At 46.7% G+C, this 27,422-nt stretch overlaps 9 protein-coding genes across 9 annotated transcripts; 7 read left to right on the forward strand and 2 right to left on the reverse strand.

The window, feature by feature from the left end:
* Positions 1-1,406: 1,406 nt before the first annotated feature.
* BU24DRAFT_360012 (cytochrome P450 oxidoreductase) lies at positions 1,407-3,000 on the forward strand (the record flags this gene model as incomplete). Its single annotated transcript, XM_033524076.1, has 2 exons — positions 1,407-2,741; positions 2,791-3,000. The coding sequence occupies 2 exons, from the start codon at positions 1,407-1,409 to the stop codon at positions 2,998-3,000; spliced, it is 1,545 nt and encodes a 514-aa protein (XP_033377032.1).
* A 2,229-nt stretch (positions 3,001-5,229) lies between these two features.
* Positions 5,230-6,810, forward strand: BU24DRAFT_475201 (terpenoid synthase). Its single transcript, XM_033532888.1, has 5 exons — positions 5,230-5,510; positions 5,591-5,733; positions 5,798-5,980; positions 6,036-6,319; positions 6,380-6,810. Exons 1-5 carry the CDS (start codon positions 5,266-5,268, stop codon positions 6,677-6,679), a joined length of 1,155 nt encoding a protein of 384 aa, XP_033377033.1. The 5' UTR covers positions 5,230-5,265; the 3' UTR covers positions 6,680-6,810.
* A 197-nt stretch (positions 6,811-7,007) lies between these two features.
* On the forward strand, positions 7,008-9,157 carry BU24DRAFT_475205 (GMC oxidoreductase). The gene is made up of 3 exons (XM_033532889.1): positions 7,008-7,521; positions 7,575-8,854; positions 8,929-9,157. The coding sequence occupies exons 1-3, from the start codon at positions 7,248-7,250 to the stop codon at positions 9,016-9,018; spliced, it is 1,644 nt and encodes a 547-aa protein (XP_033377034.1). The 5' UTR covers positions 7,008-7,247; the 3' UTR covers positions 9,019-9,157.
* An 85-nt stretch (positions 9,158-9,242) lies between these two features.
* On the reverse strand, positions 9,243-10,955 carry BU24DRAFT_381647 (uncharacterized protein). Its single transcript, XM_033524744.1, has 6 exons — positions 10,716-10,955; positions 10,558-10,662; positions 10,462-10,507; positions 10,280-10,408; positions 10,076-10,217; positions 9,243-10,005 (listed from the first exon to the last, which is right to left on the reverse strand). Exons 1-6 carry the CDS (start codon positions 10,773-10,775, stop codon positions 9,309-9,311), a joined length of 1,179 nt encoding a protein of 392 aa, XP_033377035.1. The 5' UTR covers positions 10,776-10,955; the 3' UTR covers positions 9,243-9,308.
* Positions 10,956-12,631: 1,676 nt separating this feature from the next.
* Positions 12,632-15,233, forward strand: BU24DRAFT_429269 (uncharacterized protein). The gene is made up of 6 exons (XM_033529698.1): positions 12,632-12,911; positions 12,962-13,042; positions 13,090-13,686; positions 13,737-14,047; positions 14,099-14,446; positions 14,501-15,233. The coding sequence occupies exons 1-6, from the start codon at positions 12,747-12,749 to the stop codon at positions 15,075-15,077; spliced, it is 2,079 nt and encodes a 692-aa protein (XP_033377036.1). The 5' UTR covers positions 12,632-12,746; the 3' UTR covers positions 15,078-15,233.
* A 491-nt stretch (positions 15,234-15,724) lies between these two features.
* BU24DRAFT_456206 (valyl-tRNA synthetase) lies at positions 15,725-19,132 on the forward strand (the record flags this gene model as incomplete). The annotated part of the gene is made up of 2 exons (XM_033531425.1): positions 15,725-18,199; positions 18,241-19,132. The coding sequence occupies exons 1-2, from the start codon at positions 15,933-15,935 to the stop codon at positions 19,130-19,132; spliced, it is 3,159 nt and encodes a 1,052-aa protein (XP_033377037.1). The 5' UTR covers positions 15,725-15,932.
* Positions 19,133-19,578: 446 nt separating this feature from the next.
* On the reverse strand, positions 19,579-20,878 carry BU24DRAFT_497874 (uncharacterized protein). The gene is made up of 6 exons (XM_033534304.1): positions 20,678-20,878; positions 20,539-20,627; positions 20,178-20,489; positions 20,051-20,118; positions 19,925-20,001; positions 19,579-19,874 (listed from the first exon to the last, which is right to left on the reverse strand). Exons 1-6 carry the CDS (start codon positions 20,859-20,861, stop codon positions 19,609-19,611), a joined length of 996 nt encoding a protein of 331 aa, XP_033377038.1. The 5' UTR covers positions 20,862-20,878; the 3' UTR covers positions 19,579-19,608.
* A 2,398-nt stretch (positions 20,879-23,276) lies between these two features.
* On the forward strand, positions 23,277-24,292 carry BU24DRAFT_415753 (uncharacterized protein; the record flags this gene model as incomplete). The annotated part of the gene is made up of 6 exons (XM_033526319.1): positions 23,277-23,326; positions 23,504-23,529; positions 23,575-23,697; positions 23,745-23,863; positions 23,917-24,001; positions 24,060-24,292. 6 exons carry the CDS (start codon positions 23,277-23,279, stop codon positions 24,290-24,292), a joined length of 636 nt encoding a protein of 211 aa, XP_033377039.1.
* A 695-nt stretch (positions 24,293-24,987) lies between these two features.
* On the forward strand, positions 24,988-27,196 carry BU24DRAFT_95865 (fluconazole resistance protein 1). The gene is made up of 5 exons (XM_033534837.1): positions 24,988-25,522; positions 25,616-25,994; positions 26,058-26,070; positions 26,121-26,191; positions 26,241-27,196. Exons 1-5 carry the CDS (start codon positions 25,287-25,289, stop codon positions 27,081-27,083), a joined length of 1,542 nt encoding a protein of 513 aa, XP_033377040.1. The 5' UTR covers positions 24,988-25,286; the 3' UTR covers positions 27,084-27,196.
* Positions 27,197-27,422: the final 226 nt, after the last annotated feature.

The following is a 27,422-nucleotide window of genomic DNA, read 5'->3' on the forward strand; positions in this document are numbered from 1 at the left end:
TATAGATTTTATCGACTCCTCTCAAATGTTCAGAAAGTGTATGAAGTCAATATTCAATCGCGAGTAAAAATAATATTCAAGTTATGACTCAAATGCGCAAGAGCACTTGAGTGGACGGTGCATATACGGCCGCCGCTGTCTATTCCGCATTGGACTATGGTACCGTACAGGATGACTGCGGTCAGCGGAACTCCGCTGTCTATAAGAAAACATGTCAATAGAAGGGCGCAAGTCAGATGTAAAAAAAGGATTAGCTTTGACACCAGTTGGAAAACGAAAGGGCGCAATATTCACATGATATGTATACAAGATGGTTTCATGATAGCCTCACCAACACGTTCTCGAGTGTGAATAGGCCTGGAAAATTGATGATCACTACCTGTCGCTGATTGCAACCTATAAATCTTCGATAGAAGAATATATTAGCACGATTTAGCCAACGAAATAAGAAATCCTTATAGCATCATCTCGTCATTTGGACGAAGGTCGGGACACCCAGCGATGAAATGGCGGAAGGGAGCATTTCTAAACTACCTTGAAGATTTAGTGCCTTGCTCATTAGAATTCAACACCGCCTATGTCATTCCAAGTAAAAGGCTCTATTTGTAGTAGTTTTCCCTGGGTAATAAGCAGTTAGCTTCACTTGTTAATGCTGGTTGCAGTACCTTAAATACTCGAGGCGACGAAAGTGAGTGACCTCGAACCTCCTCCATCAAGCATTTAGTCGCGATCTTCACTAAAGAATAAATTAAGAATCGAAGCGATTTGATATCAGTAGGACTTGAAAATATTTGATTATGTAATTACAGCTCGGCCGCAAACTTCTAAACAGACGGAAGCGGATAGCTCGAGGAAGAAATATAGTGAATTTGATTCCACGGAAGGTAACTTTCCATTTGGCCACAATTGGTAAACTGGACTTGATTAATAGGATATTGGATCTTTGACAAATTGAAACCAGCTAGGTGGCTAATGACGGTGCCACGGGTGCTCTACCATGATTGTTCTCTAGATTCCCCGAGTTGCGGAACGCGGAACGCGGAACGCGGAAAGTAGTTGCGGATAAGTGCAGGGACGATTTACCTATTTTGCGGGGTTTGGGGTAATCGGACGCAACGATTTACCGACAGAATGAACCGCCTTGATCATTGTTCATTCAAAATTGAAGTACCTTGACGTAGACACCTGAATTATCTTGGTCTGATTGTATTTCATTGGCCAACACAATCCGACGCCCTTCGTTGGCGCGGTTGTTGACAACGGTCCTCGGTCGGATGTGCTCTTTGAACACTACTATAAGAGGGCAAGTAATTGGAATGCTCTATCACTGTATTGCCCCTCAAGCTTTCCAACCTTGAGTGCGTTGCCAACAGTGCCGTGAAGTCTTTTCTTGATTATCGAACACTATGCACTCTTCAGTATTCATATATGGCGCTGCCTTACTTCTCATCATCTACACCCTGCGCTGGGTGTGGCATCTTTTTACGTCGCCAACGCGAGCGATACCAGGACCATTTGTAGCCCGATTCACTCGTTTATGGTATTTCAAGCATGTCCGCTCCGGGTCTTTCCACCACGAAAACATTGCGCTCCATGAAAAGTATGGGCCAATATGCCGTGTAGCGCCAAACCTCTACTCAATATCGTCACCCGACAAGACTGTTTATGGCATTGGGTCAAAATTCCCGAAAGGTGACTGGTACCAGGGTTGGAAACATCCAAGTCCAGATAGATGGACACTCTTCCCAGAACAGAACATGAAACGACATGCCGAGACTCGGAAACGCTTCCAGAACTTGTACAGCATGAGCTCTCTACTCTCCTATGAGGGATACGTCGATGACTGTATCGACATATTTATCAACAAGCTCAAGCAATTTGCACGGTCAGGGCAGGTTGTAGACCTTGTTCACTGGTTCCAGTGTTACGCTTTCGATGTCATGGGAGAGATAACATACTCTGAGCGCTTTGGATTCCTGGACAACGGTGATGATATCGAAGGAACAATGGCTGCCCTTGACCGATCTATGCTTTACTCCACGCTCGTGGGCATCTTTCCCTACCTGCACCCATATTTATACGCAATAATGGAGAAACTTCCAGGAACGGGTGCTGCTGGTCGCACCTATCTCATGAAATTTGTTCAGAAGAAAATAAACGACCGGAACCTGGCGAAAAAGCAAGGTACACACGATATGCGGAGTAAATCGGCAGACAATGATGTGGCTCCACAAGATTTTCTCGATAAGCTTTCGGAAGCGCAACAGGTCAACCCTGAAAAAGTGACTCCTTACCATATTTTTATGATGGGATTAAGCAACATAATCGCCGGCTCGGATACTACGGCAGTTTCTCTTTGTAGTGTCTTCTTTCACCTGTTGACATCGCCATCGGCGCTTCAGAAACTGAGGCAAGAAATCGACCAGAAGTGCCCTCAGGGTCAGAGGGTCACGTTCAAGATCTCGCAAGACATGCCTTACTTGCAGGCTGTGATTAAGGAAGCACTTCGGCTACATCCCGCTACAGGACTACCTCTCTGGAGAGTTGTTCCTGAGGGTGGATTTCACATCGAAGAGTACTCTTTACCTGCGGGTACGAATATTGGTATCAACACATGGGTTGCGCATTACGATAAGAGGATTTACGGAGATGATGCTCATCTGTTCCGACCAGAACGATGGGAAGAGGCAAAGGAAAATGATAAGATGCGTTACCAAGCGATGGAAGCCAACTTCATGCCGGTAAAGTACCTCTCTCTTTCATATCCATCCCTGCTGACATGATATCTAGTTTGGCCTGGGTTCGAGAACCTGTCTAGGGCGTCACATTTCGACGTTAGAAATGTCAAAGCTCGTACCCGAGATTGTGAGAACGTTAGATTTGGACCTGACGATCTCGAAAGAGCAATGGAAAACAATCAACTATTGGTTTGTGAAGCCAGAGCGCTTACCGGTCACTGTGCGTGATCGTGACACGATGGACTCTGAAAAAGTGCTATAGCAAGTTGTATTTGTTATTCTGAAGAGAACTCACATTTATCATGTACATTGATTTCAACATTGGATATTTCAATGAACTAGCACAATGAAGTTGTATGATGTTGAATTTGTACGCTAATCGATAAGTTTAGTGTTACAATACCTGCTTCATTGTAACGTATACCTTCTAGTCAGATGCTGTTTGGTCTGCCATATTTTTGTCGGACGTACGTGTCTGATACAATTGGGAAGATACTGTCTCGAAGCTACATTCTTTCATCTGAACCATACTTCTGTCATGACAGAGAAGACGTACTCATCAGGAATCAGGGTAAAGCGTGCCTGGAAAATAATCGTCACTGCCTCCCAATTTTTTATTAGCTCATTGACCAATCCTACTACGTTTCGGTTCAATTCCTCCATTGTCGAGCTTTAAGTCAATGCACCAACCTGTCTTCAATGGGGAACATTTCAATTCCACCTCAGCTTACATCACGTTTGAGAGGTCGCTCTCGGCTGCTCGCAACGTCCTATCTCCAGCCATGTGATCAGTCTTATCCCAGTTCCCTTCTGACTGACCTGACGTCGAATACATCGCCAGCAGTGCTCCTGGGCCAACTGAGACTACGCCTGGGTTCTAAGTGCACCATCTCCCCCGCGGCTCAGTCAGCATCTACAATGCTGGCCCTCTGCCGCTCCTATGATCGAAATAGGCTAGTTCACCAATCCCACGGACGGGGAAGTCGCTGTCGCTGCCCTCAAGCGCGCCAGGGATGTCTGACTAGCATTTCCGAAATTCGATTGAGCGCGGAGATTTCTCCCGGAGCAGCTGTCAACACCGACGCTCAGATATTGGATTGGCCCGCAACGAAGCCATGCATAATGTGTTTGGTATGCAAGCGCTGCATGCGCCATGATCACTACCTAGCGATGACGGAGAACGTGGCTAGCACGCTCATGATAATTGTCACAACAACCACTCGGACTTCTCCCGGCATCAACACCTTTTTTGCAACAGGAGGTGCTAGTGTCTTAAGTGGAGAGTGGGGTGTGACGAGCCATGACTCGGTACGTCCAGACCGAACGGACCACGGAAGGTAGAAGGACCTGAGAAGAGTAACCAGGCACGCCACGGGAATCATCAGGAGGATTAAAGACAGTTTCGGGATATGTAAGTGCTACGAAGTATTGTATTTTTTCAAACATCGTGGCTTGTGAAGGTGGGAGTAGACTCAGTTTCATACGCCGGGGATCATGTGAGTCAACGATCTATCTCGCGGATAGATGCACCTTGAGATGCATCAAGAAGCGCATATGGTGATGAAGGCAGCTGCATCCTTGTCATTTCGGAACTCGTCTACTCAATTTATCGCTCGTGTTGGTTGATGGCGCTTAGAAGTCATACTGGCCGTTTTCGGAACGCTTCAACGGGTCGAATGCCACATTGGACTTGGGTTTGCTCTACAATAGCCACTGATCAACGGCCCGCGCTCTGTATTTTGGTGCCCGCTAGTTGCCGCTCGTGAGTAAATGGCACCATGATCGCTAGTTACCTTATCATCCTTGTTTTTCGCCTCACCATGGCATGATTGCGGAAGGTCCATGATGATATGGACTGTCGATGTTTGCCGACTTGTATATCATATCATTTCATCCGAGCTGGCCAGGCGAGACCCATATGTTGTCGTACATCAAAAGCGAGTGCAGGGCATACCAAGATTGTGGTATTACCCCTCTCCAGTCGCTCAGCAGCATAATGATTCCCAACTCCCAAATTAATGGTATGTATACGTGAAGAAAGCGGTAATCAATACATAGTATGAAGAGAACGTTGCGCGAGAGTAGAAAGAAAAGTTCAGAGAGGCATCGAAATCTCACAGCAAATATGTTAGCCGCGCTATTCTATATAGTTTTTATAACTGGCGCTTCGTTCCGAACTCCCCATCTCTGTTAGCATCGTTATGTCCTAGGAACGAAAAGAGAATAGATCCGTCCTGCACCGTGATCCTTTAGCTAAGCGATATAGTTCTAGGTTCAACGGTTATTGCAATGGTTCAATCCTGGCCTTGGAAAATGTTTCTATCAGTCTCAGCCTATTGCACGACCTGGACCACCTAACCGTGAAAGTCCCACTGTACGGCAGACTGTCACGAAAGCCTCCTCGGCAGACCGATACACTCATCTACGCACTCCTAACTACGACAATTCAGGTTCCGTCTCTTGATTCGAAACAAGACCATATCGATATAGTTAGCACATAACCTCTTGGCCTGATTGCATTCACACGATGGCTCAACTTTCGTTTGCAAAAGACGCCCTATCCACGAGCACCGACTACGCAGCTTGTAATCCTGTGCTAGGTCAGGTCTCTTCCGAGCTTGAGAATCAATTCCACAGAAGGAAGCTGCTCGCATCTCTTCGTGGGCAAACAATCAGGGTACCGGATCTCAAGCCTCTGTTTAGTCATTGGCCAACAAAGACAAATGACGGCATCGATCAGATGCGACAAGACATACATAAATGGCTAGATAGGTAAGTAAATTGACATTACCTGTACCTCTTTACTGGCCAATTGACAGCAGAAACGTATGCTGACCTAATGCATCATATAGTACTGTGGCTCCGGGAAACATGTTGGCTGGACTGCAGGCATCCGATTTTGGCCTGTTTGGCGCGACGTGGTGGCCATGTGCGCCTTTCGAAAGACTAAGAATCGTCACCTACCTAGCTGTCTGGCTCTTCACTTGGGATGATGGTAAGAACACCGATTTGCGATGATGCTTTACAGTTCAACTGAATGGTGCATTCGAATCTTACAGAAATCGATCTTTCTGATGGAACCATGTGGAATGAATTCGGTGCAGCGCAGAGCTACCGCGAGCAAACAATTGCCTACGTGCGCTATTCACTCGGAATTGATGTCGACAAACCAAGCATTGAAAATCGAATCATCCTCAATTTCGACCCAATAGGTGCTGCAGTGCGAGGTCGATACACCCTAGGTATGTCTTCATTGCCCGACCCTCAAACGCCAATGTTCCCTGATCCAATTGCCAGAACAACGCCACATGTTCCTCAAAGAGATGGAATTTTTCATGGAAATGTCAGAGAGGGAACAGATTCTTCGACTCTCCGGCGGTATAGCTTCGATGGAAGAGTTCTGGGAGTATCGCCTTGGGAGTAGCGCTGTGACCGTGTGTCTTGCGCTCAACGAATTTAGCTGGGATGGCATGGATCTACCTCTCCAATTCTATGCTGATGGGGATGTGAGAGCGCTCTTTAGGCACACAAACACTATCATCTCGGCAGTGAATGACCTTCTCTCGATTAAAAAGGAGATAGTGAGTTGCCCATCAAACGTTGGATATGTTGACGCGGGAGTTGCGGCTAAAATGCTACAGAAGCGGGACGCGATCGATAGCCTGATTCCCATCATTTACTTCCGCACGAACGACATTCAGACCGCCGTTCAGCAGGTGGTGGCTTTCATCGAGAATGAGATCAAGGACTTCGATGCGGCAGCTGCATCACTGATCAGAAAGTACTTGGACGCCGAGCCAGCCATTCAGAACCACGTACATAAATTTATTGATGGGTGCAAGTACTACTCAACTGGAAATCTTACCTGGAGCCTCGAGACAGACCGGTATGGAGTTGACCATGTGGAGGATCGGTCGGGAGATATTGTGATGATTCTGTAGATACAGCAGTTTATGAAAGAAGCTTCCGTACGAAGGGCGATGAATGAAAACAGCATTTAGATCATATCTATGCTGCATGAGGTGAAGTGTTCTCTAAATTGTTCTACAATGCAAACAAAAATTGATTTCAAGTAGAAGGGAGCTTGGCTAACCGTCGCTGAGAGTATGCTCACGACTTTCTTTACAATTTTGACTCTGCTAACTGGGCCTAGAATTCGCGTAATAGTGTGAATGTGCATCCTGTCAGATGGGCTGTAGTATAACGTTCTGGTCATAAGCACAAAGTGGGTACCTGGTAAGATTTTAATTAAGGACCGCCACCGAAGTGCGCGACAGTACGAGAGTGAGAAGTAACTAGGTAACCATGTACACAGTAAATTGATGACCTGGGGTAAGCACTTGTACCTACACCGCCCAACTTCCGAATTAGGTATCATTCAAATCCTCTCGTGGCACAGTCGACGCGTTGAGAACAACAACAAAACAGGATACAAAGCGACCATCCAGTCTTCCAGACGTGTCGTGAGCCCGACGTTCTTTCATCAGTTTGAATTGTTCTATCATAATCATGGCCGACTACATCATCGTTGGAGGGGGCACTGCTGGTTGCGTCGTGGCCTCGCGGCTACGGCAACGAATGCCAGAAGCCTCTATACTCCTCGTTGAGGCTGGGCCTGATGTGACTGGGCATGCATACATCGACACTCCGGCTGAAGCCGCTTTCTTGCACTTTTCCGAGCTCGATTGGAAGTATTTCACCGTTCCCCAAGTACATCTAGATGGCAAACCTCGGTACAACTGTGCTATGAAAGGTCTCTCAGGCGGCACTATAATTAACACTGGTAAGACTACAATACAAGGCATACCTATTCGGGAAATTCTCACCGTACTCCAGGTGGTTGGATTCGTGGTGACGCTCTAGATTATGATGAATGGGCTCGAGAGGTCGGCGACGACCGTTGGAGCTACAAGGGCCTTCTACCATATTTTAAGCGATCTGAGAAGCATTTCGATCCAAATGCTGACCATGAACAACACGGATTCGACGGCCCAATCCATACAGCTTCCGTCAGTGCATCTGGTCGAAAATTTCCATTGCGTGATCACGTTTTTAAACTTTGGTCCCATCTAGGTCTGAAACGTATCCCGGATGCGAACAATGGCCACCCGCAGGGAATTACTGACTTGGTAGAGAATTGGCGGGACGGAAAACGACAAATTGCCAGCGCGGTATACTCTTTGGATGGGGTCGAGGTTCTTACAGATACCCTTGTACGTCGGATCATCATCAATGATGATAAAGTTGCCGTTGGTGTTGAGCTGGCGAATGGAGAGTCTCGCCTGGCAAGCCCTATTGGCCAAGTTATCATCTCTGCCGGAGCCTATCGTACACCTCAGGTCCTGCAGCTATCGGGCATTGGTGACGCACGAAATCTATCTGAACATGGGATTACTGCAGTGGTCGACCTTCCCGAAGTGGGTAAGAACCTGCATGACCACACAATGATCTTCCGTTACTGGAAGCTTCGCAATCCAGAGAACGGTTATGCATTAGGATCACCACTTTTTGGTGGTCCCAATTATGAGAAAGGTGGGCCAGTCGACTGGCTCGTCACAGCACCCATTTCGCATGATACTTTGAAAGCAGCGATCGAGAAAGATGTCGGCGAACCGGTCTCCGACGACCACCCATTATTGAAAGGTCCTCGAAGTCATTTAGAGATGAACCTGCTGTACGCTGTATTTGGAGCCGAGGCGATTGGGCTCCAAATCCCCATAGACGGGAAATCAATTATGACCTACTATATGGGATGCCTTCCCACATCTCGAGGATCGGTTACTTTAGGCTCGAGCGATCCGACTGTTCAGCCCGTCATTGATCCTAATTACCATGCCACCGAAGCAGACCGACACGTGATGCGAGAAGGGTTCCGTATGCACTCAAAACTGATGTTTGAAACGCCAGAAGGTAAAGAGTTGGTCGCAGAGGAGTATCTTCCCGAAGGATTTCCATCTCTTGGTCCAGATGCATCTGATGAAGCTATCGACAAGCGCATCAAGCTTGGGGCGTCAACTGTGTTCCATCCAGGAGGTACAGCAGCAATGGGCAAGGTTGTTGATGGATCGCTTAAGGTCAAAGGAGTGAAGAACCTCCGGGTGGTTGATGCCAGTATTGTGAGTACCATTCTTGGAAATAAGCCAAAAGTGCATTGAAGCTCGATCCACCGAACTGTGTCTAACACCGACAGATCCCTCAACCTTTGGCATCACACTACCAGGCTGCTGTATACGCTATCGCTGAACAGGCTGCCGATATTATACTGAGCGAAGTATTCTAAAAGGGATACGCAGTTATCACACGGCGAATGTATGATCTTACACTAATTAATCGCTCATGCAATATTCGTTAGCACCCCGGTCGTATTTGCGCATACACAAACTCGACGTGAGGATTACGAGTTAATATTTCGAAGCAGGTCTCGCCTCAGTCACGGCGTAGAAATTATGCAGCGTTGGATTCTTCGATTCTGGCGGTATGGTTTCTAGGTAAGCAATGATATTGGGGTATCTTACTCTTCTAATTGCAATAAATCAACAATGTGGTCGCAATTTCCATAGGTTATGCATGCTAAACATTATTCCCCGTTGTAACGTTCGTCTTGAAGCCAGATTCTCCTACGTCGCGACTCCAGTCGCTCTGCCCGTCCTCTTCATCACGAGGCCGTGAGCTCACATTGATCGTCTGTTCAATCATCACTATCCCGTCTGAGATATCGCCCGTACCATTGTCTGTTAGATTGACCTGTGATGATCCTGATGCAGACCTTTCTATATCCACGAAATCTGTATCGGACCGACCTGTGCTTTTTGATCCGGTCTTCGACCGCAGTTGGGACGTGCCATGGCCGTAGGTGTTCTTCGTAGGTCGCGATTGTCCATAAGATGTCATATCTGATACGTATCCTCCCGAGCGCCAGAAACTACGTTTGAACATGGGCCGCAAAATCGGGAGGTTGACGGTTAAGATACCAACAATAGTTTCGCGCACACCCCAACGATTGATGTTCAGACCAGAAGGTGTCGACCCCAGTGTGAGGACGGCGCGAACGATCGCAGCTGTGATGACGAAAAGACCGGAGCATATCAGAAGACCAATGGCGATCTTCTTCGTAAGCTTGATGCGTAGCCTCCAGAGCATTGGAATGGGGATGGCTAGGATTATCGCGTCCGTAATGACATTGAGAACGGCGCCGACATAGAAATTCTGCGGTTTGAATGTGCAAGCGCGCGGTGGAAGCGGGCGCACTTGCCAGTTCATCGCTATACTATACGTTGGAGCCCTTGCGTCAGTATCGATTCGCTTCGCGTTCAGACCTTTGCTAACTACAGACTTACGGGTGGCACCCAAAGGTGATTGTCAGGAAGACTGCCACATATGTGATCCCACACATCCAGAAACAATACCGCACAAGACGAGATTCGAATGTCGCAATGGTTAAACGCTGGTAGAAGAATAATAACATGAACTTCATGCACCCTAAGCCTCAGTCGTTGGTAAAATTGTTCTTAACCTCTTCCGCGCAGCCGAGCAAGACTTACAAATTAATCCAGTATAAGTGTACCAGGCAGCTATCTGAGCTTTCGACCCTTCCTTCACTGCTTTGATCTCAGAATCCGTAAGCAAGTCTACGACGGACGGTTCGACGTCGACATTTGTGCCTTTGTGGTCTTGGGGAGCAAAATTAGTGGAATCCAATATTGCAAGGCATTCTCCTACTCACAGCAAATATCAACAAGAATGGCATCCGCTGTGTAAAGGGCCAGACTCTGCAACGTTTTAACGACAATGTCAGGGTGGTGCTATTGTGAAAACGTACCAGAATAGCGATATAATCGTCTCCTTGGAATCCACGGAATCCAACGGCTCGAATTCGCACAATGTAGCGCAAGAGTATCACTGTGACACCAACGGCAAACCAGGACTGTTACTGAGTAAACACGGGAACGTCTGAAGATTATAATGTGGAAAATGTACCCAAACCTCCGGTAAAAAGCTTGAATCACTGGCCAGTACAATATGGGGGTCATCGCTCATATCGATGTGACACCGCGCCAAAGGCCTGTACGGAAAGGCCGAGTTATGGTAGCCACTGTGTTGGAGTTGGAGAATAATGCGAGAAATGTGTAAAGTGGAACGAACAGGTTTGAAGCTGGGGGAAGAATACGGCGTAGCAATGCATTCTGTACTTTGATAGAAAGACCTCGCAAATCACGATCAGGAGCAACTAAAGCGTTAGCTGCGTTCGATGAGTGCGGATATGACGAATACCTAGCCGGTGAATCGCGCGTCGCGAAAGTCTATTCTTTGGTGCCAGTGAACTCGTTTCGGGCGTCGCTAACTAGCTCGATGATTGGAGGCTTTGATAGTCACATTAGTGCACATCTGAGTGCTGGTACCCGTCGATAGCCCCCTATAGGAATAGTAATGAGACCAACCAATAAAACAAGACATGAGAGCATACCAGGCCGGTAGAGTTTCCTGATTTCACCATAAGGTCGAACCTGGGACGATCGCAGCTGAACATGCCTCGTATATGATCGTTGTGGCATTCAACAATGGGAATTTTACCTGAAATCGAGGAAAGACTGATACAGAGATTACACACTAGCCCAGTTACAAGTATGATACCCTCGTACCTTCGAAACGTAGGTATCGTGTAAGAAAGTTCTATTACTGAGTGGCATGAAATGAATGATGTTTCTAGGGGATCTGGAAGATCGGGGCTAGCATTTCGATCCACCTCTAGCGGACAACGGAAGCCGCTCCGGATACGATTCACATGGCCGCTACTGACTGACGCAATGAATCATCCTCGCTGATCCACGAGTATCTGGGGAAGGAGTTGTCGGAACGGAAAGTAACGCCCGGGTCATCCTTTTCGATCGGTATAGCTACCTCGTACCCGAGCGATTCAACTTCCTCTGACGTATAACTCGAGAACGCTATTCGAGGCTCTTTTTGATGTGTCTCGATGAGATCCAAGGTGATTTGGAGACGACCGTAGAACATGCAAGTTTGAACAATAAGAAGCCGTCCCTGTAAGTTGTGTTTTATCGTCCTTCATGTTTTAGTGAAAGTTTAAGGTTGCCTTATTGATGCATAGTTCACCTAGGCGGGCTTTGTGGCTTGCCAGGCAGTCGAATGTGTGTTCGCATGAGGAAATTTACTAGAAGAATTCACAGTTGTTCGATTTCCTATTTCACTAGCACCACTTCTGCGGGCCCGCCACCCCTGGGTACCTGGTCTCGATAGAAAATTAACGTCCAGCTTCTAGTCAGCTTCTAGAGGGCATAAATGGCCCGTGGGAAGGCATCACGCGAATTCTTCAATAAAATGAGGCCATTGCCTCATGTGAAGTTGCTGGCTGATGCTTCAGCATGGTCAAGCTATCGTTTCAGTGCTTTACCTTATTGGTAAGAACGAGCAATCATACCATGAGCTCAATTTACGATAAACAATACTGACAAGTTATGCATGCAGTACACGCAAAACCTCTAGTCCATTGAGACGAATCCTTCTCATTGTCAGATGTACTTGATTATCTACAGGAAACCCTGAGTGTTTGTTGTGGGGCAGCTGGTGAACGATACGATCAGGTGTCAGGGTCACACTAATGGCATTTGGTCCAACCTAGGCCCTTCATGTACATCAATAGCAACAATATGTGTAGCATGATCGGTTCGTCAATTCTCGACATTTTTCTACATGGGTAACATACAGGCACTTCATCTACATATACGTATCAGCTCATAAGGTTGTATGCACGGTATTGGTCGGAAAGAGAAGCCGTTCCGGGTCCCGGGGCACCCGATTGGTTCATTGTTCCAAGTGATCTGGAACTTCTCAGGCCATTTTCATACACGTGACCTGTGTTCCCCCCGCCACCTTCTGTTTGAAGTGGACAGAGATGGATCAATTGCAGACATCCCATTCACACAATGGTCCTTCCACATAATCTCTACAAAAGCGATTGCTTCTATCTTCCGCAAGGCTTTTGCTGCCAATATGTCCAGGGATTCGAGGCCCCTGCCGATACTGTTACCAAACATTGCGGGGCGTGGAAGAGGAGTCTCAAGAGAGCCTCCACCACCACCGACAAATAAGCATCCTCAGAAAGAAAGAAAACGGATAGCTGTTGCGTGCGAAGCTTGTCGCATGCGCAAAACAAAGGTATTTGGCAAACTGCCGCGGTACAACGTATGCTTACCTCAACGACGTAGTGCGACGGTAGACAACCAAAATGTAATAAATGTGATGAACGCCGAAGCACATGTATCTATGCTGAGGTCATTCCCATGAAGGTTGATCTCTCCAAAAAGCCTTCTATCTCCCTCTAACGCCTGCTTAGCGAAAGTATGAGGAACTGGAACGCCAGAGGTCAGCCCACGAGGAGCTCTTCGAGATGCTGAGATCCATGTCAGAACAAGAATCGTACAGCGTGCTTCAACGGATTAGGGCCGGCGCCAATCCAGAATCAATCCTTAATCAAATCAGAGACGGTAACCTCCTTATGCAGCTGGCTCTGGTACCAGAACATAGGTCCCGATACGAATTCCCATATATGCGCGCAATGCCAGAATTCTTGCTGCAGTCTGAAAATATTTATACTGACACGCTAGTTTATGAGTTTTCGTTCGCCAAAGCTAACTATCCTGGTGGTCAAGAACTTCAGTCTGGTGTTCAAAACTCCCATGCAAGCCTCTATATGACGCCGTATCATTCGGCAAAATTGGTAGATCCGAACCTAGACCACGCTAGACCATCTGAATGGACTTCGGTCTGTTCCAATAACCATTTGATGCGCAGGCTCATTGGGGACCTTTTTCTTTCGGAATATCATATGGGCTCATTCTTTCACAAAGATTACTTTCTTCAGGATATGGCTGCAGGTCGACATCAATGTTGTTCTTCACTCTTGGTTAACGCCGTGTTGGCGTGGGCTTGTGTAAGTCTTGCCGTTGACGATCCTTTTCATTTGCCTGACTATGCCAGCAGTTCTGTGATCAGGAGAACCCATGTAGGGCTGAGTTCTGGAACCCAGACAACTTAGGTTATCGTTTTCTGGCCGAGGCTCGGCGATTATGGGAGTTGGAGGTTATTCAGCCTCAGCTTACCACTATTCACGCTGCACTTATTTTGAATGTTGTTTACAATATGAATGGAGCGGACAAGCTTGGGTATCGCTACAACGCGCAAGCAGTAGCAATGGCCAATGAGCTTGAGATATTCTCTCCATCTACTGGGATAAGTAAAAGAGAGCAAGACGCCCGAGACTTTACTGCTTGGTTTCTGTATGCATATCAAGGGTATGTCAATTAATTCACGATTCTCTGTCACTTCATCTAACCTAGCGACAGGCCCAATAGCTACATGATGCATAAGCCTCCCTTATGCCCAGTTCCCCCCAAAGCACCCTTACCAGACCCATCGGAACGGCCGGATTGGTATAGTGAGATTCGGTTCAAATTTCCTTCATCTTCAGCCGTGTTCTCTTCTCACTTCGGATATTTTCTGAGGGCAAGAATACAGTTATGGGCCATTGCCATAGATATGGCGTCTGAGTTCTTCACCGATGAGAACAATCACTACCGCCCATCATCCCCTCAGGTTCTAGCTTACTGCGCAAGGTTGTTGGAATGGTACACTGATTTACCGGAGCCTATGCAGCCAAGGAGAATTGTTACTCCCTACCAACTCCAACTCCAGTAGGTGACATCCACACGTCTCCAGTAGACTTCGTTTGTTAACAAAGACAACAGCATGCAATACCATAATTTCATTATCAACCTTCTTGAAGAGCCAATGGCAACCACCCTAAGCCTTCCGGAGCATATGACCGAAACGTTGCATATATTGAAGCAACAGCCCAAAGATATGCTTCTCGAATCAAAACGCTCTATGGAGATACTCGTGCGTCTGTACTACCTTCGTCACGGATTCAAAGCGAACAACGCGATGATGGTCCAGTACCTCAGTCTCCTTGCCTTTAGCACCTTTGCCGCCATCCAGGCTGATACTCATCCGACATATCTCCAATCCTTACGATCCACTATAATCTTGGCTGCCATGGGCCTCCGCGACCAAAGCCATTCTCACTACCTCGGCCAGCTAGTATTCAACGCTGTCCGCGGGAATATGGGAGCCGAGGAAATCGAACTGATTGATCGATTCATAGGGCAAGGCCGAGGCGTAGCAAAACTACCACCGAAAGACTGGCGGATGCAAACGATCTGGGCGGTAGATTCCGGGAGTATAACTGCGGAGAAGCGTTTATTGAGTGACCTGATAAAGCCTGACGGTGACGAAGGCCCAAATTCAAGAGTGCAACATGACTAATAGAAGGATACTCGAGATAGGTGCGCGCATGTGCGTTAAAAGATATGATTTTTTTTTAAATTACTACCAACGCCATCGTTCTATACTACGACTAACTAGCATACGTGACGCTTACGCAGTCTTTATGAGTATCGGACCAACTTGGTTAGGACAATCACCATTTCTTGAGGCCCGAGATTGGGTTTGAGCCGTCATGACAAGGCTTAGGTTGCTGCGATGTATAATTCTGGATGCCCCAACTAATCGCATCTGACTTCGCGCATGCAAAGCAGCGAAGCCACATCAGACGTGCAGGCCCAACATCAACATTCCTTTCCAGTTTCTTCAACACCAAGCCCGCTCATAGAAAGTATATGAAGTCCTTCGATTGTATCCGCAAGAATTGCTGCCCAATGCTCTGGACTCCCTGCGCTTCGGCACGATCGATTTGGTGAAGAAGGCGCTCTCTACTACAGGCGTTGAAAGGCTGAGCCAGCCGCCTTCTCTAGATTTCCTGTCATCTCTTATAAGACCAGATTGTGATAATAGAAGAAGGTGTGTGGTTGCAATTGTGTTTGCACGTGGTTTTGAGTCATCTTTTGCCAAGCCAAATGGCTACCTTTGACTTCCTAGAGACTACAACTCATTTCTATGCCCATGCTTCCCCACTGATCTCCCTCTCCGCGCTCTCTCCTATAAACTCAATCCGCAATTTTCTTCCCGTAGTGCTGGAAGTAACGTTTGCACTTTCGAAACTCCCACAGACAACTTCACAACACACAGACGCGAATCTTGACTACGACTCCAAAGGCACGTTTACGACGGCAAGAGCCACGCCATCGGGGGCCGCAGCAAGACCGACCTTACTGAGGGAAAATGTCTTCAGGCCGTGATATCAGTGAGAAGGGCACAGAGGAGAAGGTCAAGTCCGAGAGGGAGCTAGAGAAAGAGCGGAAAAAGGCAGAAAAGGATGCCAAGTTCAAGGCGAAAATGGCAGCGCAAGCCAAATTAAGCGGCGGAAAGGCGGTTCGCGAGGGCGGAGAGAAGGAGAAGAGGAAGAATAAAGCCGACGAAGAACAACTCGGCGAGTATATCGAGGAGATCAAGAAGGGCGAGAAGAAGATCCTCAAGCCGATGGACGACAGTCCCTTTACCAAAGCGTACGTGCCCAAGGTTGTCGAATCTGCTTGGAACGACTGGTGGGACAAGAAAGGCTTCTTCAAACCTGAGTACAATGTCGAACATCGCGGCGAGCTTGCTATGGAAAAGGGCAGCTTCACGATACCCATGCCCCCACCCAACGTCACCGGAAAACTTCACTGCGGCCACGCACTGGCCACCGCGCTTCAGGACATCCTTATCCGATGGCATCGCATGCAAGGCTATCAAACCTTGTATCTTCCTGGTTGCGATCATGCTGGTATTTCCACTCAATCCGTTGTGGAAAATATGCTCTGGCGCCGTCAGAAGAAGACTCGGCATGACCTTGGTAGGCCAAAATTCCTAGAGACGGTGATGGAGTGGAAGAACGATCATCACGACTGGATTGTCTCTGTGTTAAAGCGCATGGGCGGATCATTTGACTGGACGAGGGAAGCCTTTACAATGGATGAGAATTTGTCGGCTGCAGTCACAGAGACGTTTGTCAGGTTACACGAGAAGGGACTGATCTATCGTTCGAACCGGTTGGTTAATTGGTGCACGCAGTTGAACACTGCCTTATCGAATTTGGAAGTCGACAACAAGGAAATTCCTGGCCGTACTTTGCTCGATGTTCCTGGTTATGACCGCAAGGTCGAGTTTGGTGTTCTCACGTCTTTCAAATACCCTATTAACGGCAAAGAGGGCGAGTTCATCGTTGTAGCAACAACCCGGCCGGAAACAATGCTTGGTGACACTGCAATTGCTGTCCACCCAAACGACAGTAGATACAAGGGCCTTGTCGACACCGGTGCTATGGCGAAACACCCTTTTCTTGATAGGCTTCTACCCATTATTGCCGATGACTACGTTGACCCTGGATTTGGTACAGGTGCCGTCAAGATTACACCTGCTCACGATCCCAATGATTTCGCCATTGGAAAGCGCCACAACCTTGGCTTTATCAATATTCTAACGGACGACGGCCACTTGAATCATAACGCTGGTCCATTCAAAGGCCAGAAGCGCTTTGACGCACGATACTCTGTCATTGATAGACTCAATGAATTAGGACTCTTTGTCAAGCAGGAGGATAACGCGATGAAAGTTCCTCTATGCAGCAAATCCAAAGACGTTATCGAACCACTCCAGAAGCCGCAATGGTGGATGAAAATAAAGGAGCTAAGCGAGCCCGCAATCCAAGTTGTTAAGGACGGCAAAATCAAGATTCGGCCGGAAACCTCTGAGCGCGTGTACTACCACTGGATGGAGAACATCAACGACTGGTGTCTGTCTCGACAGCTCTGGTGGGGCCATCAAATCCCAGCTTATTTTGTGAAGATCGAGGGCAAGCACGATGATTCTTCTGACAACGATTCTTCCAACAATGAACTTTGGGTCACCGGACGTACTTTGGAAGAAGCTACTGAAAAGGCCAAGATTAAGTTCAAAGGCAAGAACTTCACTCTGGTGCAGGATGAGGACGTCCTTGACACTTGGTTTAGCTCAGGCCTGTGGCCTTTTAGCACTCTTGGGTGGCCAAAGGAAACAAATGATTTGAAAGAGTTATTCCCTACTTCTGTTCTAGAAACAGGCTGGGATATCCTGCCATTTTGGGTTGCGCGAATGATTATGCTTAGCTTGAAATTGACAGGAAAAATCCCGTTCAAGGAAGTGTACTGTCACTCCTTGATCCGTGATTCGGAAGGTCGCAAGATGAGCAAATCGCTTGGCAACGTCGTCGATCCTATCGATATCATGACTGGTATCGGCCTTCAGCAACTCAAGGACAAGCTACTTATGGGAAACCTAGATCCCAAAGAGCTGAAAACTGCGGAGAGGTATCAGAATACTGCATTTCCGCAAGGTATTCCGGAGTGTGGTGCAGACGCGCTGCGCATGGCTCTCTGTGGCTACACTACCGGTGGTGGGGACATTTCGTTTGATGTCAGTGTCATCCACGGTTATCGCAAGTTTTGCAACAAAATCTATCAAGCGACAAAGTATGTTCTTGGAGGTTAGGCGATTTTACACCGAGGACAAGGGTTCAAAAGACAGGCAAAGAAACCTTGCCTGAGCGGTGGATCTTGCACAAACTGGCAAAAGCCTCGAAAGACATGAGCGAGCACTTGGCTTCACGGGATTTCTCCCTAGCCACACAGGTCGGCTACAAATATTTCTTGAACAATCTCTGCGATGTCTTTATCGAGAATTCAAAGGCAATCCTAGACGATAGCAGTGCTGAACACAAGGAGGGTACAAAGCAGACCTTATACACTGCTCTGGAAGGTGGTCTCCTCTTACTTCACCCTTTTATGCCCTTCTTAACCGAGGAGCTATTCCAGCGTCTTCCTCGACGTCAAGGCGATAAGACGCCGTCAATCACTGTTGCCGACTTCCCGGACTTTGATATCCTCCAGGTCTTCTACGATCTAGGGGCTGAGAAAGAGTATGAATTGCTCGTTGATATCTCCAAAGGCCTCCGTTCTCTCACAGCTGAGTATGGTATCAAGCGCTCGGCGCAAACATTTATCCACCCGTTGGATGATGCTACTCACAAAATACTTCAAACCTCAACCTCCCGGCTTTCAATACTCTCTCTCGGCGGCAAGAATATCGGATCTCTCACTATTCTTGCACCTGCTGATCCTGCGCCTACTGATTCTGCGGTCTACATCATTGGCACATCAGCAACTGTGTATCTTAATGTTGAAGGCCAAATTGATATTGATAAAGAGATTACAAAAGCGAAGGCTCGACGTAATAAAGCAAATGAGACAATTAGGAAGCAACTCAAGATTATGGACCCGAGTTGGGAGGCGAAGGCCAGCGAGCTTGTCAAAGACGCAGAACTGGAGAAGCTACGCGCGGCAGAGCTTGAAAGCGGCAATTTCGAAAAGACCATTGCGCAGTTTGAGAAGATGAAGATGACGTAGAGTTTTGGGGAGGAGCATGCGGGAGAACGTGATTGGGATTAGTAGGCCTGGCTTCATGATCGCTATCGCCGCAAGGTATCTTACTGGTTAAGATGACATTGCCGTGGTAAGATCCAATATATCTGCTCACCTCTTACCCATGGTCGGGCAGTCCCTTGCAAACTAGAAAGTCTTCTTCTATCTGCGGAGTTCTAGGTTGTAGCATGTTGGATCAAACTCTTTACTTTCATAGGCGTCCTGCGAATATACTCTGACAATGTGTGAATGTATTCTGATATAGCAGTATTGGCTCTTAATATCGGTGAAACGGTTTCCAACTTTAAGTATAGTCGGTTGATAAGAAGATTTAGTAGAGTACGGAGGGACCGATTAAATAATGTAATTCTTTTCAAAATTGCCTCAACTACACGCTCCCCTTGCCGTATCTATTACTCCTAGATTTGTTTCTCGTCTCGCGGCGTAATTTCAAATACTGACTAGACTCCACGCAAGCCCACGCTGGACCCATCACGATATCCCTCCGGTTGTTCGGAACTCGTCTTCGACAGCTCTGCCTTGGAGATCGTTGCCTGAGTGGGACTGGACAGTGAGACCAGAAGATTACGAGTGGAGTTCATGATGCTGCCGAGCATCCTAGAATTAGAAAGGTCTCTCAGGAGAGGACCTAGTGTCATGAGGGTTGCTGCAATTATTCCGAACTGTGACTCAACAAGTCCCCAGACTGATATTGACGTAATGATTGCTGTTCATGCTTAGTAAAACCAAGTCTTGAATTTGATTTTGCTAACTTACTAGCATAGTCCATGGAGCTCTTCTTCAGTGCGCTTGAAATGTATATGTACGCTTTGGCTACGCTACCACCTACGGACCTTCGAACAGTTAGCATCACGCGCTACAGAGCAATAAGGGGTTACTAACAAAAGACCTATAGTAAATACTCCCATGACTGCAAGCTTTTGCTTTAAGGGTAATTGTAGCCCAAAAACCTATCATTTTGAGAGATAAGTATTCTGCGAGACACCGGAAACGGTGAAGTGCGACCTACCATAGGCAATGGAATCAGAACCGTTAGAAAGTCCGTTACTGTGCCTCCTATCACGATAGCATATCCAATCTTTGTTCCCGACAAGCATTGGCTTTTCTCCACGGATAAGGGAATAGATGGCCATAGGCCATGATTTCCGCAGAACGTAAGCATCAAAATAGTGAAGCCAATTGTCCACAGGACCATCAATACTAGCCAGGGAACAATGATGTATCGGTACTTGACCGAGAATATCTGTAGGTAAAAAAAGGATACCGAGATTTTGATGAGCCCAGTCACTACAACACCATTAAGGAAGACGGCCCATTGGTACTTCTCTGATCTTAGTAATGAAAGCGCTTGACAAGTTGAGCATACATACCCATCTTAAATTTAATGCTGTAGATTGTCGAAAGGTTGGCGATCCAATGGATCCGTGTACAGGAACACCCAGCCTACCAACAGCGCTTCCTGTTGAAGGTCAGCTCCAATAAAAACTCTCAGCCGCTGCGAAATTTTACCATATATTTGAATAATAGATAAGCCGGTTGACAGGAAAGCGGCCAAGAGGATTAGCCAATCCGATGGATGGTATTTGCGACCATGCTTGTGGCGTGTTTGGAATCTCAATGCGACAACAACATAAACGATTGTTTGTACAATAGCTGCCGCAGCAATAAGTCCTGGTGGATTGTCATAGGCCATGAGATGAAATGGCGATTGGTAGCTCAAGTTTTGAGAAAATTTCAGTGCGCTATAAAGCAGAAACAGAATCTGTAGGATAGTCTGCCATTCGAAGACATGTCGACTTATGTTTGATTCTGTGGCAACGCCATGGCTTAATCTTCACGCTGTTGCGCTCAAACATGGCTATGCAAGAATTGTCGATCGTGATGGCGATGATAAAAGATGCCGGACATCGACACTCTATAACCCCAGCTTTCGGAAGGTCGTACAGCAGCGGGAATGCAGGGCGTTCCTACCGACCTGCAACTTAGTCCCCGAGACTGGCTGACTGGGAACCCAGACCCCGCACGAACATACAGACATCTTCCGGCTAATAACCAAAGGGGAGCAATCGTGGCCTTGTCCAAACAAAACAGCAGGCATAATAATTCTACCTGGGAACTGCGATACCAACGATCCAGAGGAATATGCTGGATTGCTGATTTACATTATCTAGGTAGCCTGGCCTGGTCAGGTTCTAATTCTTTAACACCATATCAGGGATGGCTGATTCGCGCAAGGATTTAGGAAGCGTGCGAAACGCCAGCGACGACATTGTGCAGGAATCAGGGGCTTTAGGGAAGGTGACAATCTGCATCATATATCGTTTGCCTTCTTTTAATCTACAAGACATACTCGTTGTCGCGCTCGCTACCACCATAGGATTCTCGTAGACCGACGTACTGAATAATGTCTCACCTGCCTTCCTGCACATCGCTCCAATGTCATATTGCTGAACTGAACTGCATGGCATACGAAAGCTAGAACATAGATGGAGTATGCTCTGCCTTTGCGATTTTACGGGCGATCTAGGGAAGTGCAGCCAGTCTTGCTATGAGATATTAGATATGTACGGATTTGTCGTTGCGCATAGCAGCTCGCAATAAATGTTCCGCCCAATGGGTTTCAGATGTGCGTACATGACGTCCATTTATCTAGGTGCAAATATCACAGTTGCCATGGGGTGGGGATTGAACTTTTCAGAGAATAGACATGTGAGATTATAATATATTCTCACCTGCAAACTTAGCATCTCAGAAGATTCCGTGTCCTCCACTGTCACCCATTATATATCATCAAATTAGGATGAAATTGAGAAGAACCTGTAAGAGCAGATGTATATTAGACAATCATATGGCACAACTATGCACCATACGGGTACATTAATCTCGTGATTTAAACATCACATGTAGTATCATCCTAGCTGTTTGAATCCACCAACCAATGGACGAGCCTCATCCATCCGTCGAGACAACCTTTGCTCCCCAATTCATTTAGACGGATCGCGCTCAATTGGAACGGCATTGATTTCAGCAATCGCTGCCTCGTTCAAGTCTGCTTCTGGGGCAATAGTTAGAGACTGGATTGTAGGGAAAGGTAGGGTAAAGACCTCGGGGAAGGATTGGGTTTGCGAACACTGCTGCAGCAGAGGCGAGGAGAAGAAGGAACTTGAAGGAAGCCATTTTGTGATAATAGGCAGGTAAGGTGTATCAGTATGACTCAAGCTGGAACTTTTGGAGCTGGATATTGTATAGTGGATAAAGAACGAAGTCGAGGATCCGTACATTTAAATATTCGACAATTATGGACCTCTGGGGGCAAACCTACGTATGCCGAGCGAGGTTCGTGCAATAACATCCAACATATCATCAGAGCCCAAAAAGCAAGCTTGAACAAATCCGAACATTGGAAGAATTTGACGACTGTGCATCGGCTGTCTCCAACAATGAGGTAGTGTATATCAATCAATGAATCCTTACCATCTTCCTCGATCATCGGATCTTAAACTTGCGATAGTAACAGGATAGCCGGTAATCTCGGGGAAAGAGCAATAAAACATGCATATGCATATAGTATACTGATTACTCCCCTGTAAGAGATATGCACAATCCTGTGCCGGACATCAAGATGCTGCAGCTGAATACGGCCTACTAGCCAAAACAATGTCACAATGCGACCAGTATCTACCTTGAAAAAGGAGGCGACCAGTTTCCTCAAAGACGTCATCCCAAACTGTATTTCAATTCAAGGAGTTAGATCCTTGTCATATTCTCTCGAGCGATGGGAGAAAGGACTTCAGTGGCAAGTAATACTTGTTATGGCCTATACAATCTAAAAGTGTCGAGAAATCTAGGCCCCAAATACTCTGTTGTTGACATAGCTGGGCAATTCGTCATGCATCAAGTATGACGAAATCGTACATTTATATTCAAAACACGCTGTCATCTCAGGTAGAATAAGGACAGTGGTTGTGTAGGCGCGTGCACTATGTAAATATGGAGACGTCCCAATCCTGTGATATACTATCGTCGTTGCTTATGATTAATCAACAAAGAATCTTTTCACTCTACCAAAAGCCTTCTGATCCAGGCATCACACACTTTGACCTAAACAATGAAAGAGCAGCCTGACGAGCGCTTGTTGCTCGACGAGGAGGATGCGCTGTATGCGATCTGGAAAGATCGACATGCGTCGTCGTCTCTACGAATTGTGAACACAACTTTCCTGGCATTGCTCATGAGATTTTTAATTCATCTTTGCTATGCAATTATTATTCTACTCATATTGATGCTTACCTGCCCGCAATTTCTTTTAAGCTGCCTTCAAAATATTCCAGGTAGCCACATTGAGTACCCATACAAACACTGTAAGTCACCCATAGTAGATCGAAAGAAGTAACTAACTTTTGAAGTTCCTCTACGCTCTGAAGTTCAATGGACAACGCATCCCGGTGACCCAGATTATTGGTCAAATACGCTCTACATGGGTGAAGCATCAGTTGAGAGTGATTTGGCATGGAACAAGCTCATAAGACGTACGGTTGTGCTTTCTAAAAATGTAATCCACTGACATGAATCATAGGGCACGGATTCCGAGCTTTCCAGAAAGAAGCCGAGCAATTGAATCTAACAAGCAGCCTTCCTCTCAAAGAAGGGGGAGTGTCTGCAAGTTTAGGCGTCGACCACAACCTTCACTGCTTGGTAAGATGGGCAAAGGTGTTTTTCAAATACCCCTACTAATAATTTCAATGCAGCGCCATTTCAAGCAGTGGTACTTTCGGGACTACTACTACAGAAACAAAACCGTTGAAGACCTAGCTTGGCTCGAGGGTCACACCTGTGCGTATCTCACAAAGAACATATCTGTATTCATTTATATCTAGCTAAACATTCCAAGTGCACTGCTTGGAGACTTTGAGAAAATCGGTGATGTGCTTCCCTGATCTGAATCTCAGTCCCTACTATATGGTACCTGAGCAGCCTCATCATCCGACTCATATTAGCACATGGGGGAAAAGGCAGTGTGTGGATTATGACATGCTGAATAACGCCCTGAATAGGAGACGGTATTCTCGGTCGGAATACGGCGAAGATGTCAATCGTTTACTTGACGCAGCTAATCGTGATTAGTTCGTCGAGCTCGCAAATACAGTAGGGTGCGAGAACAGGAGGAACAAAAGCGTATCCAAGGGAGTAGCTTTTGAGATTATTAGGCCATAGCGAAAATTCGTTCCACTCTCGAAAACGTAGTTTGATAGGATAGGTAGTTCACTGATGAAATCTGCAATAATTGTCGCACAGCTTTCTCCATTCTTTGGTACTCTGTGAGAAATCCAACCCCAATGCTACGTGCATCTGCTTTTGCTGGACAGGACAAACCAACAAGGTGGCAAAGTCAACGATTTCGAGGGACAAAGGTTGTATGCAATCGACCGAGGATGGTCCTATGTTATCGCCAACACACGGGTTTACAGATGTGCAGGTTTGGAGAAGCGAAGCGGCCAGCAGACATAACTTCACATGCAACAGAGATCCAGCACACCGGGACGTTTCCTTCGTTTTGACTGCGGGATGACGATGACGACCAGGGCTATGAGCGAATTTGGGATTTGCTTGTTCCCCGAGATTACACAGCCAATACAGCTGACACCGGGAAGGACTGCGCCGCATGTTGGTCTCGTCGTGCTGCACCGTTATGATCTCATAGACTGGGGGCTGTTGAAGACAAATCCAGGTTAGCGCCTTGGCGCACAGTTGTCTCCTGTGAAGTACCACTCTACCGGATTCATTCTCCAGGCTTTGTTGACCAATTATATATGGGCCTACTATATTCAAATGTATGAGCGATAATAGCTGGCTAGTATTCCATGGAGGACGAATCGTATGCTTCTTTGATTAACACGCCATTTCCTTTAGGTTTTTATCAAGATACGTTCCGCCGGTTTGGATGTCAAGGTTGATAACTTTGAAGAGGGCCTTCTACGAGCACACTTGGAGTTCAGGCGAATGATCACTTACCATTCATTTGTTCTACAATTTTCTTATTTCAATCAGGTCTGGGGCGCTGATACTTCTCACATTCAAGGTGTGAGATCGTTTCTCTTCACCAACACTAGAATCGACCATGAGTATGGCTGCCACTAACGCATCGATTGCCACGTCGCAAGATATTTCCATCAAAGACCAACTTTCAAACAATGCAACAGGCGAAAAACGGGAAAACATAGAGGCTGATGGGATAGTCATACTTCCAAAAGCCGAGGAGGCATCATGGCAACAACAGCCCAGTAACCCGTTGCGATGGTCTAGTACGCGTAAATGGACAAATATCATACTCATAGCAGTGACAAACTTCTTCGCGTACGTTAAAAGCTTCTCATTAATTAATCCATCTTTTTATTCTCCTTGCACTGGAGGCCTGATCATGCACTTACTGGTACTTTCGACTTGCAGGCAAATGGCCTACACGGCCTTCCAACCAGCTTTGCCGACGATTATGAATGACCTACACGTCATGTCCAATCGAGGCTCTCTTTCAACTCTCACCATATCGATAAACATATTGGGATATGTATTCGGGCCGATTTTCATTGCTCCTGTGTCCGAACATGTCGGCCGGAGAACCGTCCTGATCATCTCAATTCCAGTCTTGATCATCTCAATAGTCGGGCCAGGTGCTTCAACAAATATCGCCATGTTTCTTGTTTTTCGAGCACTAGGAGGATTTCCTACGACATCCTTGAATTTAATCAGTTATGCAATTGTCGCCGACCTTTTGCCAGTAGAGAAGAGAGGTCTTGGTATGAGTATCGTTCTAGCTGGACCCAGCATTGTCAGTGACCCTAGTGCTTATATACTTCTCCTGCCCGAAGAATAAACTGACATTTGATTCTAGGGACCGACATTGGGCAAGTGATCGTTCTTGTTCTAAACATAATATGTACTAACATGAAACAAGGGCCCCTGACCGGCGGATACATCACTCAGTACATTGGCTGGAGATGGATTTTCTGGATTTACACGATAGCCGTGAGTTTTGACAGAGTAAAAAAGTTTCATGCGTCTCACGAAACACCAGGCGGGCTTTTGCGGTAGTTTGGTGATTCTCATATACAGAGAAACTTACAATCCCATTCTTGAGCGCCGATATTACACTTCTCGGCTCAACAAACACAACAACGCCATCCTCGATAATGAGTCCGAACGTTTTCCATTCACACTCCCACCCGATGTGAAGCCCCCTCCATCGCTTCGGCAAGCATGTGTTCGACCGTTTAAACTTATGCTAACACCTGTCGTAATCTACGCTACGTTTGTCTGCTCTATCGCAAACAGTTATCTTGTTTTTTCGCTAGCAACCTTGGGCACGTCTTTCCAAAAGCAGTACGGGTTTTCTGCGTCTCAAAGTGGTCTCGCATACCTCGGCATGACCGCCGGCTTCACAATCAGCCAGCTCACTGCTGGACTTCTTTCGGACAGATACATAAAACGAAAAACGAACAACGGTGAACTCGCCGCCAAGCCAGAGTATCGGCTCCCGATACTTATGATAGGCGCTGTAATGCTACCAGCTGGTTTCGTTGTCTATGGCTGGGGCCTTGAGTACCAGGTTCAGTGGATAATCCCCATCATTGGGAGTGCTCTAATCTCGTTGGGTGTGATGTACAACTTCATGCCTGTTCAAATGTACGTAGTCGACAGCTTCACCATATATTCTGTCAGCGCAACCGGAGCTGTAGGCATAATTCGTTCGATCATCACTACTGTGTTTCCCCTTGCGGGGGATCCTTTGTATACCAGCTTAGGTTATGGATGGGGCAACACATTGCTGGCATTTATTGCCCTGAGCAGTTTGCCGATGGCAATTATCTTTTGCAAGTACGGGGAGAAGTGGAGACTCAAATACCCACCGAAGTTTTAATACACATACATCGTCACTAGTAGTCAACACCTTGGGTAGAACACATGCAGGTGTATTCAATGGTCAGATAGTAGTGTCTAGAGTCGCCGTCAAACAGATCAAGATATAGCCGGAAATGAATATATTTTATCGGTCTCAAGGTGCTTTGAAGATAAACGCAAAACGGGAAGGCTGAGTCTAGTAGTGTGGCGCAGCAATGGTCCCTCATTGACGTAGCACACCGCCTAATGTTCATATTGGATAATTGCTCCTTGCTCCTTTCTCATCCATTATATTCGTCCCCCAAGAGACAGAGTTATGCCTCACGCCAAAGTCTAGTAGTGGAAACTGAATTACTAA

This window comes from Aaosphaeria arxii (assembly GCF_010015735.1).
Source record: "Aaosphaeria arxii CBS 175.79 unplaced genomic scaffold BU24scaffold_17, whole genome shotgun sequence".
NCBI classification, from domain to species: Eukaryota; Fungi; Ascomycota; class Dothideomycetes; order Pleosporales; genus Aaosphaeria; species Aaosphaeria arxii.

Excerpts from the sequence above, each read along its gene's own strand:
- BU24DRAFT_497874 (XM_033534304.1), bottom strand. The coding sequence starts at position 20,861 with ATGGCCTATGACAATCCACCAGGACTTATTGCTGCGGCAGCTATTGTA. Across the intron at positions 20,490-20,538 it reads CAGCATTAAATTTAAGATGG|TACCAATGGGCCGTCTTCCT; the intron begins GTATGTATGCTC and ends AGATCAGAGAAG. Across the intron at positions 19,875-19,924 it reads GAGCTCCATGGACTATGCTA|CAATCATTACGTCAATATCA; the intron begins GTAAGTTAGCAA and ends AAGCATGAACAG.
- BU24DRAFT_475205 (XM_033532889.1), top strand. The coding sequence starts at position 7,248 with ATGGCCGACTACATCATCGTTGGAGGGGGCACTGCTGGTTGCGTCGTG. Across the intron at positions 7,522-7,574 it reads CGGCACTATAATTAACACTG|GTGGTTGGATTCGTGGTGAC; the intron begins GTAAGACTACAA and ends ACCGTACTCCAG. Across the intron at positions 8,855-8,928 it reads GGGTGGTTGATGCCAGTATT|ATCCCTCAACCTTTGGCATC; the intron begins GTGAGTACCATT and ends TAACACCGACAG.
- BU24DRAFT_429269 (XM_033529698.1), top strand. The coding sequence starts at position 12,747 with ATGTCCAGGGATTCGAGGCCCCTGCCGATACTGTTACCAAACATTGCG. Across the intron at positions 12,912-12,961 it reads GTCGCATGCGCAAAACAAAG|TGCGACGGTAGACAACCAAA; the intron begins GTATTTGGCAAA and ends TCAACGACGTAG. Across the intron at positions 14,447-14,500 it reads CCCTACCAACTCCAACTCCA|CATGCAATACCATAATTTCA; the intron begins GTAGGTGACATC and ends CAAAGACAACAG.
- BU24DRAFT_475201 (XM_033532888.1), top strand. The coding sequence starts at position 5,266 with ATGGCTCAACTTTCGTTTGCAAAAGACGCCCTATCCACGAGCACCGAC. Across the intron at positions 5,511-5,590 it reads ATACATAAATGGCTAGATAG|TACTGTGGCTCCGGGAAACA; the intron begins GTAAGTAAATTG and ends TGCATCATATAG. Across the intron at positions 6,320-6,379 it reads TCTCGATTAAAAAGGAGATA|AAGCGGGACGCGATCGATAG; the intron begins GTGAGTTGCCCA and ends AAAATGCTACAG.
- BU24DRAFT_381647 (XM_033524744.1), bottom strand. The coding sequence starts at position 10,775 with ATGAGCGATGACCCCCATATTGTACTGGCCAGTGATTCAAGCTTTTTA. Across the intron at positions 10,663-10,715 it reads GCTTTTTACCGGAGGTTTGG|TCCTGGTTTGCCGTTGGTGT; the intron begins GTACATTTTCCA and ends ACTCAGTAACAG. Across the intron at positions 10,006-10,075 it reads ATCACCTTTGGGTGCCACCC|TATAGCGATGAACTGGCAAG; the intron begins GTAAGTCTGTAG and ends TCCAACGTATAG.
- BU24DRAFT_95865 (XM_033534837.1), top strand. The coding sequence starts at position 25,287 with ATGAGTATGGCTGCCACTAACGCATCGATTGCCACGTCGCAAGATATT. Across the intron at positions 25,523-25,615 it reads GCAGTGACAAACTTCTTCGC|GCAAATGGCCTACACGGCCT; the intron begins GTACGTTAAAAG and ends TTCGACTTGCAG. Across the intron at positions 26,192-26,240 it reads TCTGGATTTACACGATAGCC|GCGGGCTTTTGCGGTAGTTT; the intron begins GTGAGTTTTGAC and ends ACGAAACACCAG.